The 17,489-nt window shown below is 38.7% G+C and overlaps 1 protein-coding gene across 12 annotated transcripts in view; it reads left to right on the top strand.

Moving 5' to 3' along the window:
• MEF2C (myocyte enhancer factor 2C) overlaps positions 1–17,489 on the top strand; it is a 150,311-nt gene that overhangs the window by 97,309 nt on the left and 35,513 nt on the right. For 9 of the 12 annotated variants that reach the window (XM_028114496.2, XM_028114498.2, XM_028114503.2 and 6 more), the window contains exon 4: positions 10,738–10,881. In XM_028114496.2, coding sequence (XP_027970297.1) covers positions 10,738–10,881 — 144 coding nt within the window. Of the gene's footprint in view, positions 1–10,737; positions 10,882–10,940; positions 11,079–17,489 lie in introns of all 12 variants that reach the window. The other 3 variants (XM_028114507.2, XM_028114502.2, XM_088023384.1) reach the window with 2 other exon arrangements.

Raw genomic sequence — 17,489 nt, 5'->3', positions numbered from 1 at the left:
CCCCATGGTGTTCTTCCAACTACTGGTCTAACTGGCCCAGCCCCTGATCAGTGACCACCTTACCCATTATATCTTGGGCACTCTTCTTTAAACAGAAAGTTTTCCAGTGTTTCAGCCAATGAAATAAAAATATCAATATGCATTAACCAGATCCCCGGGGATTTTACATCAAAAGAGACAAGTAATAAGGCTAGAGACCCAGGCTGCTAGGCTTTGGCAGACCTAGCAAACATTACTGATGTTGAAAGAAGAGAGAAAAGGTACACAGTCTTAAAGGAAAAGGAAAGCTTGGATCCCCACTAACTTTGGCTTAATATTTCTGAGCCTCCTTATTATATGTCATCAGGCTCTCCTTGGCTGTCCAGAAGAGCCAGCCAATTTGTTGCAATATTCTACTGTCACATACTGCACTAGTCGCTAAGGATAGAAAGCTTTCAAGAGATGTTTCTTGTCTACAGGGATCTTAAAATCTAGAAAATGAGACAAAACCGAGAATACGGAGAACATTATGAAATAAATGTTAATTACAAAGTTCTGGAGAAGCACAAAGAGAGACGCATTAATTCTCTTACCTCTCCAGTCCACAGGATTCTTTCCTTTTATAATTTAAATTTATGTGTGAAGCTGGGAGAAGGTGGGGTTAGAGAGAGTGGGTTGTAGGGGCAAAAACAGCATATACTCCGAGCACAAATCTAGCAACTGCCCCCTGTGTGTTTTCAGCTTCCATTGTGATTCCATCTTAAATAAGAACCTCTGTCACTGCAGCCTTGGATTCCATTATTTTTTTATTAGCAACAACAGTATTTATTGGGTCTCATCCTTGCAGTGGGCACATTCAGGTTGCAGTAGGTACAGAGGTGAAAAGGACAGGGTTTCTGCTCTTGTAGAGGTTGGTTCTAATGCAGCCACCATAGCTGTGCTGTTCATATTGTTCTCACAGAATCCCAGTGATGCTCTGAGGCCCTGATACCTCAGGTTAACATGTCAGAACAATATGGGTGTTGAGCAGCATGTGCTAACCCACTCTCTCAGATGGTTCAGGCTCAGGCTCAGGCTCAGGCAGAACCCTCCGAATTAACACATAGGCTAGTTTTCACAGGGCATACTCCCAGAGTGTACCAGCTGGGAAGGCAAAGAATAAGGGGCCCTCTCCCATCATTGCTGTCCAATCACTATCAAATAACCAAAATCACCCAGAGTGAATGACAAAGAGAGGGTTTTCCCATCAGTCCAAAGACCAGCCCAGGAGAGAAGGAGACTAGGGTCAAGGCTGCTGGAGCTCTTTACCTCTCTGCAGCCTGGCAGAGGCCCAGGGTAGGAGAGAGGTCTTAGGCAAGGAAGCAATTTAACCTTCATCTGGGAGTCCCTGGCTATCTCAGAAATGAGGATTTGGGTTATCTCAAGTACAATTCTCTGGTATGATCAAAATTGTCATGACATGAGTCAATCAGTTGTGAACCTCACATCTTATTTTGTGTTCCCTTACTGAATGCTCCGTATACACTCTGCTTTTCAGATAAACTAGTGATAAACTATAGATCCCAACTAACAGAAAAAAACAAACCATTTCTACCCGGTATAAAATAGTCTGTGTCACCTCCACTGTTGCCACTCCCACAGGGATATTCTATTGCCACAGTTGTGAAGTGATTCTAGAGCTTGCTTTAACTTACCAGAACTTGTGTTCCTTGCATTTTTTTACTTAATCTTATTAAAACATATAAATAATGCTGTCATCTTAGGAAACCACCCAACTCATTTCAGTTAGTCTGTCAGTATTAGAGAGTATGACTGTCAGGTTTGTTTGCTTATTCATTTATCCAGTGAAGGGTTACTAAGAACCTTTATTGAGCCCATATATATTAATCCGGCCCTATGGCAGGAACCAGAGACACCCAGTCCTTACAGAACTCACTGTCTAGTGGTGAAGCAGACGTGTGAGAAGATAAATTAGAATATAATATACCACCTATTATTAAACACACACAAAAAGTCACGGACAGAGAAGGGAGTCCCAAAATGCCTAAAAGAGCTAGGAAAGAGCTTCATGGAGCAAGGGATGGCGTTGGGTAATAGGTAACCTAGGTTGATTAAGGTTTGTGTAACACAGAGCAGAAGCAAACACAATATTCTAGACAGGAATGAATGACACACATCAAAACAGCGTTATTACAGGACCTACCTGACTTGGGAAATGGTAGGAATTTCCCTGCTGATGAAACCTACAGTGCTGGGGGAGAAGGGAGGGAATGAGGCTGGAGAAGAGGAGGGCTTGCTGTGAAAACCAGGGTTGTGGCCTTTGGGAGCCACCAGCGTTTGTATGGAGAACAGTGATAAAATGAGATTTGCATTGTAATGAGACCCTGCTGAAAGTGGGAAGGATGACTGGCTGGCTGGAAGGTGAGATCAGAGGACAAACAGATTAAGGGTGGGAGACCAAATATAAAAAATAGTAACAGAGTCAAGAGATGGTGGAGTCAAGGGTGACTTCTGGGTTTCCAGCTTGAACAACTAGGGTGTGATGTTTGCTAGGAAAGGAAAGATGGGAGGGGAATGGATAAAGGGATAGGTTACAATCAACAAAATAAATAAGAAGAAGAGATCGTGGGAATCCTGTAGAAATGAGGAAGCATGGTGACTGAGAATGGTAGTCCTGAGCCGATGATAAATATAGGTAGTGTGGGCTACTCCCACTTCATGACTAATCATGCCCTGACCCAACTTCAATAAAAAGGCATTTACAACTAGGTAAGAGCCTACATGGAAACAAAAATAATGATTTAACCTATCCTTATACATATACATCTTCTTTTGTTAAAGCATTAATGGTTTTAAAAAGATGCTTGAGTGTGTTATTTTTCAAGAATCAGTGCTCTCAATAATCTGCCTTTGTCATCCCTGTAACCTATTTGCAAGTAAAATGCCATAGTTGAAAAAGGTTAGTAGGTAAAGTTACATTTATATTTTTAGACTTTCAAAAATCCTGCTTCCTGATCTTTGTTAATTTACTCCTCGCCTCCCTTTCTCGACCTTTGTTTATTAGATTTGTCCTATCTTTTTCTTCCTTATTTAAGAAGTCACTAACATCATTCATCCTTCAAACCCACTTCCAGCTTGATCATTCATATTCCAGCTTTTTGTTTTTTATCTCATCTTTTATTTTTTAGCTTGCTTTATAGAGATTAGGATTAACTGCATATTTTAGCATGCATTTCAGTCATTATATATTAAATGTTCCCTGCTTAGTATTTTACTTCAGATCTCTCCTGGATTCAGAATGTCAGGGAGCGTTTCATGGCTAAGTGTGCCAAACTTCCCCATCTCAGTCCTGTTCCAGGCCAGCCTCGTGATGCATGCCCTGTGCAGGTTCCAGAAGAGGTGTGGTGGAAGAATTCTTAACAAAAACATCAACCCACTGACCTATCCTGACGCAGCCTGAATCATCTGATTGGCCTTAGAATCACCCTGATTTTCCATGAATCCTCCAGGCTAAGGTTGGCCCGGAATAAGACCAATGTCAAAGCCCAGGAGAATAGTGGAGCAGTAGACCAGCATCCAAAAATGGGGAAAAAAGATGAACTCTGACCAAGAATTTTAAAACATGGTTATTTCAAATTTATAGTATCTGATTCACATTCACAAAAGTTTCCCCATGCTCTTGACTATAAGTTTTCTGTTTTTCCTTTTCTACCTTTACACATTCTGCCTAAGATACCCCTCCCTTTTTCCTTCTTCCATACTGAATCCTGTGCCCTCTTTCCTGCTACTCATATCATGGCCAAGATTATATGATCATGGCTTTTTGACCTTAAAGATTTCATGAGTGCTTAGTTATTTCTGACGTTCCATATCTAGACCAGTACCCCAATTTTTAAGTATTCAATGATATAAATCTCCTGAGTTTTAATGAGTTTCATACTGCATTGTTTTTGAACTTTAAAATGACACATTCAAAAAATAGTCAATTTATCATAGTTATTTAAAAAGAACAAAATAATAACTGTTTTAATATAATGTGAAATAATAATATAAAATGGTGAAAAAGAAATTACAGTTGCAAAAATACTACACTGAGACTCCTCTTTCTCCCTCTAGCATCTGAGCATTCTTTCCTGTTGTGTTCATCCATCCATTCAGCCTCTCATTAATGCTGCAGACATTTATTAATCTTCTGCCATGTGCCAGGCCCTGTGCGAAGTCCTGGTGATACAAAATGGCTAGTAAACAATCCCTAACCCCCAAGAGTTCACTCATGGGAAGAAAAACATATGAACAGAAGTTCTTAATCATATCTCTGGGAATGCATCTTTGCATCCAGAGGACCCTGACAGACAACACCTGACACATAGTAGCCCTTAGCAAATATATATCAAGAGGTCTGAATCCCACTACCATTTCTGCTTCCAACTAGCCAGACAGCTTTGGTCCAGTCTTGAAACCTCTGCATACACTAACATTAAAGTGAAGATCTGTGTTCTGTTCATTCAGCAAACATGTATTGAGCCTTTACAAGTTCTATATTGAAACTCCAAAAGTGAATAAAGGAAGGTGCTTTGTTACTTGCCCCATGAGCTAGCAAGGGAGACCCATAAGTAATAATGTGTGATAAAGGCTCTAATAGAAAAATGTACATGAATGAGGGAGAAATTAATTCTGCCCTGATGATCAGGGAAGTCTACAAAGAGGAGATGGTGTATTAATTAGCTCTACCTTGAAGGAGGACTGTCTCAAGTCCAGGGAAGAGATATTGGTGGGCTCATTCTAGAAGCCCAGCTTGAGCAAGTTGCTTATGCACCGTTATTCTTCCCCTCTGGAAGACATGAGGAAAGGCCAGATGATCCTTGGTGGTCTAGTCCAGGATTAGAGTACCAGTAATTATAGGAACTATCACCATCTGAATGTTTATATGAAATAATTCATGACCACTAGAAGGCATGGGTGGGTGTTTCTTTATGTTCTATACATTAAAAGTCTTCAAATCTTTAACTTGTGTCTTTTATTTCCATTATCTAAAGATGAAAAATTGTTCGGTGAAAAGAATTTCAAGTCCAATATTAAGATTATCTTTGGAGGAAAGGAATAAAATGAAACAATGAAAATCTCCAGCTCTTCCCAGCCTTTCCTCAGTAGGAGTTAATATCTGGTTAGAATAAGCATTAATAACCTGGAGGAAATACAGTGTTAAGTTTATATTTTTAATTTTTTATTAAAATTTTCACCACAAATGAATAATATGGGGTAAAATTTAATTTTTTACAGTCTGTACTAGATATGATTACATATGATTTGCTTGTCTAATTAAAGTCTACCTACCGATTGTAGTAAATTTGCAGTATTTTAATTGTCTTTTCATTTCTATATTAAGAACAAAGAAAGATAGTGCAGACAATGCTTACAGTTTTGGTAATTAAAACCTATAGAGAAATTTCTTGGCATCTGATCTTCCCCAGTCTAAGCAATCTGTGCTAGAAATCACACACACACGAAAACCATATATAATATTGTAGGCCATTTCAGAGGTTTTTCATTTAAATTTGTATTGCCTGCTTTTCTAAAACACAAGTGCACCAGACAGTATCTGTGTATCATAGGTTTTCAGTAATTGTCTGCTGACGATAGTTTAAGTGAGAGAAGTCATTCCATAGGGCAGCCACCCCCCAGGGCTGAGGGGACGAAAGCAGCAGCTTGGTAGCTGCACACAGCTTTGGGAGGATGTTTACGAAATACTCTCAGAGACTTCGCTTACAGGCAGGATCCATCTCAACTGCATCTCCTTTTCCTATGTGGATTTATGGCTTTCTAAAGATTATTCAGCTTGTTAAGAGTAGACACTTATTTTCATAAAGCTGTGAAAGATAAGCACAAAAAATGATTTAGTATTAAAGAAAAGGAAACTACCTTTTCTAAGTTGATGCTTTTTTTTCCCCCCTTGGCTTTTGTGCGAACATGACATTCATGCAACTAATAGAGATAATTCTTGCATATGTTCTTGACATATCAACCCTCTAAAGTAAGGGTAATGCTAGCTGCACAAAAAAGGTTGATTATTTGGATTTTGAGAAAAATTAATGGGTGTGTATGGGTTTTTTGCAAAAGGATTTGAAATTGCTGCTGTACAGTGGGTAGGTACAGAAAAAGAAAGATGATGAGAATAGATATTCTTTTTTTTTAAGATTTTATTTATTTATTTGACAGAGAGAGCAAGCGAGCACAGAAGCAGGGGGAGCTGCAGACAGAGGGAGAGGGAGAAGCAGGTTTCCCGCCGAACGGGGGGCCCGATGCGGGGGCTCAATCCCAGGAACCCCAAGATCATGACCTGAGCCAAAGGCAGATGCTTAACCATCTGAGTCACCCAGGCACCCCGAAAATAGATATTCTTGAGGACTAAGATTGCCAAAATGGAAAGAAGTTGAATGGTTGGAAGCTTTAATCTGTGATGGTGGCTCTCTAAAATAAGCTTAATTTTATGTAACTAACAGTAACATAAAATATATAGCTTCATTTAATTGAAAAAGGCTAATGGTTTAGTTATTTCTTTTTTACTAACAAGAAATAATTAAGAAAGGGAAACCAGTTTTAACCATTTTATACAGAAGGAATTTTGTAGATGATAACATAATACCTAAGACGAGAAATGAGAGCTCCATGTGGCATTCTTTTTCATTTATATTCCTTTCAGTAACGAAATAGAATCTGTTCCCTGCATCTATTTCATTAGAATTTTTGAAGCACCTGTCACCTATCATCGTCAGTTTATATGTATTTCAAGTTTTCCTGATGAACAAATGTAATAATGCAGGGTCCATATGTCCACATGTCTGGGAGGGGAGATTCCATGTGGTTTTTGGATTACCTGTCTGGACTCCCTTTCCCATCTATTGTTTGGAGTATGTCACCTTCTGTCAATCTAATTACTTCTCTAAAAAACGGCTGTTCTCAGCTCACTGCATGACAATTGCTGCCTTGTGAAAACATCCCAGAAGCCTCTGCCGTCAATTGATCTACCCCAAAAGTGTCACTCTCACATGGAAAGTTGAATTCAGTATACAGACTCACTCAAGATTTACAGAGTTCTCTGAGGGAAGAGTTTCTTTAGATACGTAGCAGGAGAAGCTGGTTTCAGTAGATCTCTTGCCTCATCTTGACAGAATCAATCTTTTCACAACATAGTCAGCTGAGAGACACAATATATGCAGCCGGGACTTCTAGCCCCTATAAAAAAAATAATGATTTAAGCGCCTGCATTACCTGACCAATAACATTTGTAAAAGATCAGAGAAGCTTTCAAAGTCCAGAGGCAGAGATTTTGAGGGTTGTTTTTTTTTTCTAGAAAAAGGCCTGAAGGAATAGTGCTTATTTATCCAGTTTTAACAGTCCCTTTAGTTTATACCGACTATTTATCGCTACAATAAAGACAGACTTGGCCGATCTAACAGTAATTCTTTTGTCATCCTTAAACAGCTGTAGATTTTTAATATAATAAAGATAAAAGTTCCACATTCACATGATAGTATTTAAGTTTATGCCATCACATCCATCTTCAGAGCCTTATAATTCTACCACGATCATCTGTTCTTGGCAGAAACGTGTTCTACAAGCTCTCAGCTGAGGATAATATTTTTGAACAATTTTTTCAATGTTGTAGTTATGTGATTATGGGAATTTGGAACTCACTATTAATTTGTCCTTGGGTTTTGTATCTGTATATCTCAAATGCCCCCTTTTTTAAATAATACAGTTCAACTTGAAATAAGACTGTACTGTATCTTTCAGTGTTAGAGATATTTCATTACTTAAATACTGGTGATATTCATTGAAAGATAATGTAGTCAGAAACAAGAAGAATTTATAAGGAGAAAATGAGCCACTGTTTCCCGCCCCCCTCACTGCTGTTTCATTTATGACTTCATGCCACTTGCTTTGTTTGCTTAACAGTTTATATAACTCTTTAGGTACAAAATGAGCCCTTGGTCTAATGATTTTTTAATCCAAAAACTGATAATTGCTTTATTGACTAATAAACATTCCCACTCTAAAATCTGACCTCTAGAAATACCAATATTTTAACCATATTTTCATACTTAAAGCGTTCCCACAGCCCAATTTTTAAATTTTTCTATCTTATTTCAGCATTCACTCTACTGTTGCAGTTGCATGTGAGTGAAAGCGATCTATTCTGCATCCCTCACCTTACAAGTGTGGGAAAGCCTGGGCAGGGGAAGGTGGCCCCATGTTTCCCCCCGGCAGGAGGCCAGAGGTGTGGACCTTCATGCTTGCGTACGCTGGTTTGAGACCTGGCATAAAGTTTCCCTAAAATCTTCGTGGAAGACTTGTGAGAGATAATGAGTTAACATTTGTGGAGATCTTTCAACAAACTGTAATTGATGTTTGAATTTTTATAAACCAAACACAGTATCTACCCTTGAAAGCTTCATAAGAATATTTAGCACACATGTATGTGCCAGATGGATTGCAGTGACAGTTGATAGGCCTCCCCTAGCCCTTGCGTTCTGTTGTCAAAAATCTGCACATCAAAACAACTATAATTTTTACAATATGATTTATTGGCTAAAAGATTTCGGTGCATGCTGAAAAATCTACTGTCTAGATAAGACTATAAATTAATGTTATATAAGACTTTAAATTAAGGGTTTATATAATAATATTCCTATCATGCTTCATAGAAATATAGGCAAGTGAGTTTTGAAAATCATCAGATAATATTTTCTTGATCTGACATCTTTCTCTACATAAGTTAATTTTTATGAAAAATATGTGTATTATGATGCAAGACACTCAGAAATTATTCTCAAAAGCTCAAGGATATGTGGAGATCAAAGCAGAAACAGATCATAATACAGCAAATAGTTATCACCCAGAAGAATACTCTTGTAGTTGAGATAATGCTAACAAAACAGCCTAAAATAGAAAATTAAGTTAGTGAATAAAACTGTTATTGTAACGTATTGTAACATTCTTTGTAGTATTATTTTAAGAACCCCCCCCACCAGGGTTACTTATTCTGGTAAAAATGATGGTGTAGATCCATGGTAGGGGGACAGGTGGCCCCACCGATTATAAATTCCCCAAGATTGTAAATGTATATATTATCATCTTGTGTCAAAATATTCATTTTAATATTCAAACATTATACCACATAATAAGCTGTAACCATATGTTTATTTGTTATATTATTTCCACTATAACATTAATAAATATTTACAGAGCTGTAGTGTATCGTAGATGTATTAGAAATGGTAACTCTCTTAATTTGACTTTAAGTGAAAAATCTCCCGTACCTCAGAAACTAATTTTAAATGTTATATTTGTTACACATTGATAAGAGCCAAAGAGTTTAAATTGTTAAGACTGACACCCCCTTTTTAACTCATGTTGTTTTATTTATTTTCCCCAATTGAATGAATTAAAGATGGAGTGTTATCTCAGCTTTGAATTCCTTAGCTTGATGTCACAGCTTCTGCTTTATTTGTATGTGAATTCTGTCTTTAATAAAGATGAGCTCTGCTGAACTTTCCATTAATGAGAGACACTTAGGTACCCAGCTCTTTATAAATGATGTTGGTAGTACCAAGAAAAATCAGGAATGTTGCTAGTCTATTAATAATTGACATGGCAAGCTGTGATTAATCAGAAGTTTTATGATCTCTAAAAACATAACATTATCTCTGTAAATCAGATGGGGTACAATTAACTTGACAACCATCAGTTAAAAGGGGGGAATAAAAAGAGGGAAAGTAAAACTCAGGACTCCTGACTCATACTTTTCCTGTTACAGTGTTACGTTCGTATTTATCCTTATGTGACAGCTGTGACTGGACCAGACCTACCTTAAGGAGACAGGAGGTTCAGGAGAAGGCACTGACTTTTCACTTTCATGTGTCAGCAGACAGTCTCAGGGTGGTCCTACTCAGCTGGAACCAGGAGGAACTTTTGCTAGTTTGGTAGTTACCAACTTGGTTACCAATTTTCAGTGTCCTCTGGCTTCCTTGCTCAGCTTATGAAAAGTTAGGCTCAGCCGTTTTGACTTTTCTTTCAGCCAATGTTTAGGCAAATAGCTTCTCAGTATTAACAATCTCAATACAGATTTTCACAAATATAGATGCCTAACCAGACTAGACAAAGATGATTCTCCCTTATGATCACAGTGTTTGGACATTCTTACCGGGTGCTTCATGAGAATATTAGCTGGGTTCTCTTATGGCCTTTTGCTGTCGTGCGCACATCCAAAGGGGTGGCAGGACACCAAGAGCACCAACCATTAGGTTAAACTCAAACTAGAGATCCGTTTCCAACATTTCTGCTTTTGTCACGATCGCAATTCTGAAATCATTGTGTAATGCCCTGACTTCTAATTTTTCTGTGGGAAGACGGTGTTGCAATTTGCCACCTTACTTGTATTCTTCTGTAAGTATCTGTCACTAGATATTTGAAGCACGTATAAATTCCGTACCATGAAATTTCAGCCCTTGTACCAGTCTTTGTTCATTGACTGAATTTAGTTGTAAAGGGAATATCGCCCTTTTATTTTTTTTGTAACTAGTAATGGGTACGCTATTGAAATCACTCACGGGTTCTCTCTATGGTTTCTTAACCCTAATGTAAAAAAGCATATGTAATAACAACCTGACGTACTAGACAGCTTGAACTTCTCTAACACCCCTGAATGTCTCTTACAGCCTCTGTCTAGGTTTGAACTTTCCAAATTATGTATTTCAGACGTTGAGAAAGAAGGGCCTTAATGGCTGTGACAGCCCAGATCCCGATGCAGACGATTCAGTAGGTCACAGCCCTGAGTCTGAGGACAAGTACAGGAAAATTAACGAAGATATTGATCTAATGATCAGCAGGCAAAGATTGTGTGTAAGTACTCGGAACACCCTTCATTTTTTTTACTCTTGATATTTCTCTGAACCTGGCAGGCCTTGAACAAGAAAGAAAACAAAGGCTGTGAAAGCCCCGATCCCGACTCCTCTTATGCACTCACCCCACGCACTGAAGAAAAATACAAAAAAATTAATGAAGAATTTGATAATATGATCAAGAGTCATAAAATTCCTGTAAGTACCAAAGGTAGATGGCTGGTCTGCTGGTAACTGCTGCAGTAACATACCTTAACCCTTTCAGTGATGACTTTCTCTAAGAAGCACTGGAAAGTCAAACCAACAAAATAGCCATCTCATCCCATGGGCAGTGCATTTAGAAAGCCAACCCTAAGGGATGCTGAACTTATGTAATCTAAGAGTTGCCATCAAGAAGTTCATTCAGAGGCAGAAGGTATACAGGCGGAAGAGAAAGATCTATGTGACACACCCTGAATTTACCCAATCTTTTAAACACACAGTTCACACAAATCACAGTGCACTGGTAAAATGCTGGAACCTCCTTCTGAACAAGCTTGAGGATTTACTATAAAACATACATGTATCTGTCCTGAGACCGGATACACAGATAGATCCGCAGTTCTCTCACGTAAACTGCTGATCCTCACCCAAAGAGAGGCTTGTTTCTGAGTAAAGCTTCAGCCCTTTTCCCCCTACATGACATTCAGCAACAGCACTGAAGGGTTAAAGCTAATGCTCGCTGCAGGGAAACAGACTGCATGAAAACCTAATGGTAAGACTTCAACATGTTTGTGTGCTGGGGTGATTTTAAAGCTTTATCAGAATATTCGCTTTGCCTACACCAACATTTTCCATGCTTTAACATTTGGCTAAATTTTGTCTTAACCAAGTCAAAAGATGTCTAACAATCAATCATATGCCTTGCCAGATATTTAAGAGAAATAACTCTGCATGTATTATTTTGTTTGCCCACATAGAGAGGGGAAAAGTACATACCTTTTATTATACTCTGTCATCAGTCAAGTGATTTTAATTTTGTGACATCAAGTGATGCAACTCAGGTTCACGTGCTTTCTGAATAACTAATGTTAGAGTCTGAAACCCTCATTGTGTACCAGCTCTTCAGGGGATAATTAATTCCTTTCTTAGAAAAGAACATTTTTTGTAAGTTAGCAAAACACCCTCAACCTGAGGATTGGGAGAAACTCTGCAGTGAAAATATGCCTCAGCAATTATAAGTGCAGATATTTGGGGACGAGAGCTCTAGGCCAAGTCCACATCTGCACTCACAGGATAAATTAATGCCTTACACGTAGTAAGTGCACAACCAACCTGTGTTGAATTAAACTGAACACTTTAAAACTCATTTATAAAATGTATGAATATTAAACTTTCTATCCTCATAAATATGTCTGCTTCTTTTGTTAAATGAAATAATGTCAGCAGTAGAGCTTTTGTTGAATCAGAATTATTAATACATGGTATCATGAAAGAAAGCTAAGTGGCTTAAGTTCTTAAAGGTATCATAAAACTAAGTACTACCTACAACACATCCACAGTGGGCACTTTATCAAAAATAAAATATTTCCTATCAGATGCAGCGATGCATACTTGTTATACCCGGAATTCTTAAACGATAAAATGCCCATTGAGATTTTATCTTGCCCAGAAGAAGGAAAGAAACCCCTCCTTTGGGCCAATTTTTAATTCTTACGGGCTGAGTTTCACTTGCTATATAATACACCGGTTTAGAGGTGCCGGGCATAAAGGTTTGTGAAGATAAGATTGTAGGTGTCTCAGATGGGAGGAATCCCCTGCACAGTTAAGAAAGGGCAGTATATATGTAATACTGCGGATCACTCTCCATGGCCGTGATCCTAAATGTGTGAAGCTTTAACCCCCACCCACCCACCCTACCCCCCGTCGAGACTCTGGGAGAATGCCCATATTTGCACACTGGATCGTTTTTCCCATGCTTTAGGAGAAGGAGGTGTGATGCATACCTGGACTCCCTCACAGTATTTCATCCTGTCCTGTAAAGAGTTCAAAATCAGGATACATGATTTCTTAAGAGGTGCAGTGGTGTGTGGCGGGGGATGAAAACCACATGAGAGTTTATAGGCCGGGCTATGAGAAGGACTACACAGCTCCTAGCTGTGCCTCTGAGTTTTCATCTCTTTAGTAAGTGCTTCAGTCTCCACGATGAAAAGCCCAGTTTTCGCACATCGCTTTCAGTTGCTGGAAGTAAATTTTGTTGAAAGTTTCCACAGCTGCTAAAACATTTAAAGCAGGGCAAGGACACTCTGCCCTTTGTATGTAGAGAGTGTCTCCACCTCTTTAAAAACATTACAAGACTGTTTTTCTATTTCAGAGACCCAGTTTGAAGAGTTTCCCTTTTAAAATAGAAAATTTAATATTGCAATCACCTGTTACAATATAATTTATGCCCATATTCCTCAATTACATGAAATAATTCATGGATGATTTGGAATCTTGTTGACCAGCATTTCCTCATGTGGGGTTTGCCACGGTTCATGCTGGGCATTACAGCAAGAAAAAAACAGTTCCATTTGAGGAACCAGGAATTAGGAAATGGGCTGAAGGAAGGAGACATGGTTGCAAGATTGGTTGAAAGTGAACGGGAAGGGAGGAAGTGGAAATAGCATGTGTGTTCTTCAAATAACAGACTGAAGAGAGAAATACTGCTGTAGCTAGGATCAAGGAAAGAGTTAAAAGGAAAAGCTCTGGAGATTATTTATCTGCAGAGGACAAACGCTTGCAGGAAAGAAAAGATCAAAGGCATTGGTGCATTGGGGTTACAGTGGTGGGCTACTCAAGGAAGGGAAGGAGGTTGGGGCCTGGAACAGGACAGAGTTGTAGGTAGACCCATGACCTAGTTAAGGTGGTAGGTGGGTAGAGTGAAGTTAAGTATGTGACCACCTAGTGATTTCTGTGTTTTATATTGAACCTAGCTTCTATAGATAGGGAGGGAGTAGGTGCTAGAGAGAGGACCAAGAATGATGAAGTTGTAGACATTGGAAGAAATCGGGAATTAGATGGGAAAGAGCGAGTACAGGCCAGAGTTGTCAGGCAACCTTGAGGGAATGTGGATATCAGCAAGTGGAGTTGTGTGATTTCTTTTACCCCCTCTGTCGGTTCTCGGCAGCCTGGTCATGGTTGATTGAAAGGGAGTATCATTAGCGGCCCAAAAAGGGGATTCAGTCCAGTCATTCACATTAAATAAAAGAGGGCCTATTAACTAAAAATATTTTATTAAAAATATTTTATTTAACTTTTTATTGGACTTTTCCTTGTGGTAAGTTTGGGGAAAATAGTGGGTTTTGGGTAAGAGTTCAGATACCTTTCTGACCACGATGACTCACTTCAATAACCATGATCATTTTGTTCAGGGATAGACACTAAAAGCTTTTTAGCTCTCATGCCTGTATATCTTAAAGCAGGGCTGACCTGTGCAATTACATAGGGCCCTGCTTTTGTAGGCTTTGCCATCGCCATCTTGAAATTCTTCATAATTTTTCAACAGGGGGCTCCACATTTTCATTTTGGCCCGGGCCCTGCAAATTACATAGTAGTCCTGCCTACAACATTTTATTTAATCACCTGAAATTCCCTCTTCCTGCCTGTCTTGAGTGTTCTAAAATTTGGAGCCCAGCCCTGAGATATATGCAAGTTGGGAGTTCTTAACTACTTTCTGGCTTCCAATTTTTAGACAAAAATTTTTTAAAGAGATGCTTTTAAGTTCCCTAATTTTGAAAGATCAAGAAGAAAATAAGTAATGCCAAATTCCTATAAACATTTATACATTTTTGTAGCCTCTGCATTCCCTAAAATGTTTAGAGCTAATTACTGGTCTCTTTATGTTTGCATTCATGTCTCAGATCAGGTCAAGAGAGATTAAATGACTTGCCTGGTTAAATGGAAATTTATTACACAACTGGACTGCAACTGAGATTTCTGATATAAAGGCTGTTGTTCTTTCTGAGTCTCTGAGCTATGTCTTCAGTGTGGTCATTTTTAAGCTTATAATTCGACTTTAAAACTATTTAGCCAGTTCCTAATACATACAGAGAAAGAAAGCAAAAGATAGAATGCAAAAAGATGTTAGCATATTTTATAAATTGTGATTTTTTGAAATATGCTTCAGTATCAGAGTTATATCTGACTGCTATTTAACCAGTCAACAAGAGAATTTGATACTTATCAAATTGTTTACAGTTCAGAATGCTGGAAACTGAATAATTCTTTGGGATGACGGTCAGAGGAAGAGAGGAGCAGAGAGATTTTCACTGAACCAGTTATTAGGGTGGTTCGGATTTTATGAAAAAATTATTGATAATTTTTCTTCTTTTGAATGTCCATGTAGTCGGAGGAAATGGGCTTTGCTCCCTACTGAGACACTCAACACTCTGTAGAATATTCAAGGGGAGAAGTAGTTTTATAGCAGATCCTTAAGTACCCAGTCATAGTTAAACATTTATAAGTAGTAAGAGTGAATACAGATTAAAATATTTGTAGCTAAAAGATAGCTTTAAAATACCAAACCTGAGTAAATACGGAAGAGAGGAGTCTTGAAGGTTTATTTTATTCCTGAGACCTCAGTCACACCCTGGCAGTTACAAGCACAGAGCTCACTCTAACATGGATGCTCAGCCACATGTCATGAGAACCCTTTTAGTTCATTATTTTCATGGTTCACAAATAATAAGCTGCTAACATGAAGCCCATACTCACTTCACAGTATGATTTCTGACTGCAGTATTTTATTTCTATCCAAAAACTTATACTGTGTCACACAACGATTTAATGGAAAAAGCAACAAGCTCAGTCACTTACTAGTTAGATGACCTTGGGCCACTTAATCTTACCGATATAAAAAGGGAAGGATTATGTCCATAGGGAAGGGATGTTGAAAGGGTTGGATCACATAATGTGTGTGAATTATATACTATGGTGCCTGCTCAGTAAATAATATACAGTATATTGTAAGCTTGTATTTTCATATTAGTACAATGTCTTCCTAAAAATTCTCCTTTGATGAAAAATATTCAACTCATATAATAAAATGTAGACTAAGTGCTGCATTCCCTTACAACAAAAGCGCTCTAGCAGCTTGATGAAAGGGAACATTATTTGGCCAACATCATAAGTGATGTTACAAAGGAAAGAAAAGCAGGAGAAAGGGATCGGGAGAGGGATGGGGGGTAAAGCAAGCTGTACAATTAAATAAGGTAGTCAAGGGGGCCTTCCTTGAGAAGGCCAGATTTTGAGCAGAAAATTGAAGGAAGTGCTGGGGTTAGCCATGGACATGGAGTGAGGAAGAGGACAATAGGAAATCAGATCATGAAGCCCGGTGAGAGCTGGAACTTATGGGGCCTTATGGAACATTGGAAGAAGCTGGGCTTCTCTCTGAGTAAGGTGGGAGCTTCTCACAGGGTGTCATCATCTGACTTGTGCTTTTAAAGGATCAATTCGATTGCTAGATTGAAAATAAAAAGGAGGGCAAGGATAGAAACGGACAACTTTTAGGAGGTGACACCAGTGATCAAGGCAAGAGGTGATGATGCTGGAACCAGAATGGTAACCATTAGAATGAGAGGTGTTTGGAGAGTGGATATATTTGGAAGTTAAACCAAGAGGATTTCTGGGTAGACTCGATGTCAGGTGTGGGAGAAAGTGAAGATTCAAGGGGTACTCCCAAGGATTTTATTCTGTGCCATTGAAAGCATTGTCATCAGCTGGAGATGAAGAAATGTACGAGTGGAGGTAGATTGGAGTTGATTTTGAGATGTCTATTAGACATTCAAGTAGAAGTATTGAGGTCGTTGCTGGATATGCCAGGCTGAATAAGGAGAGAGATCTGAGCCGCAGATAAAGAACCATGCTACTCTTAAATTCAGAGATCAGGGAGAAAAGAAAGAACTGGCAACAAAAGCTGAGGAGAAACCATCAAGGTAGGGGGGAAAGCCCAGAGTTTTGAAAGGGAAGAATGTTTACCAGGAAGGAGTGACAGCCATGTCCAAGTTGAAGACTGAGGAGTTTCCATTGGATTTAGCAACCTGAAGGTTATTAATGACTATGACAAGAGGATTTTCAGTGAAGGGGTAGAGGAACACTTTCTAATGGAATGAGTTAAGAGAAAACAGTGTGCTATATTTACAACCCAAATTAAAAAGCAGAATTGCCATTGGTGACCTGACTTTCCAAGATGGTGAAAAATTTTTGACCAAGTTCCTTACGTAAGAAAGTAGAATGTTCCCTCAATGCACACAGTAATTGCATTTCTGGAAATTTCAGTGTATAACAAAATCCGTGTTTCAATGTATAAAAATACCTTGTGTTTGTAGAACAAAGTTAGTTCTGACTCACATCATTGTCAATGGGATTTTTCACACATATAAATGTCCAGTGGGGGCTTTTGAAAGTTGAATGGGATAAGAGATGATTCTTTGTGGTGTTGAACTGTCCCACATATGACAGGGTTTACAGCATACCTGCCTACCTACCCAGAAAATACCAGCCACACCCCCCAGTTATTGTGACACCCCAGAATTGTTCCACAGATTTCCAAAGTGCTCCCTAGGGAGGGAGTCCACCCCTGTAGAGTAC

This window comes from Eumetopias jubatus, unplaced genomic scaffold (assembly GCF_037043125.1).
Source record: "Eumetopias jubatus isolate StellerSeaLion01/CBP00866 unplaced genomic scaffold, mEumJub1_p1.0 scaffold_5, whole genome shotgun sequence".
Lineage (NCBI taxonomy): Eukaryota > Metazoa > Chordata > Mammalia > Carnivora > Otariidae > Eumetopias > Eumetopias jubatus.
The sequence above is the reverse complement of the archived record's forward strand: the minus strand, read 5'-3'. Positions and strand labels throughout refer to the sequence as shown.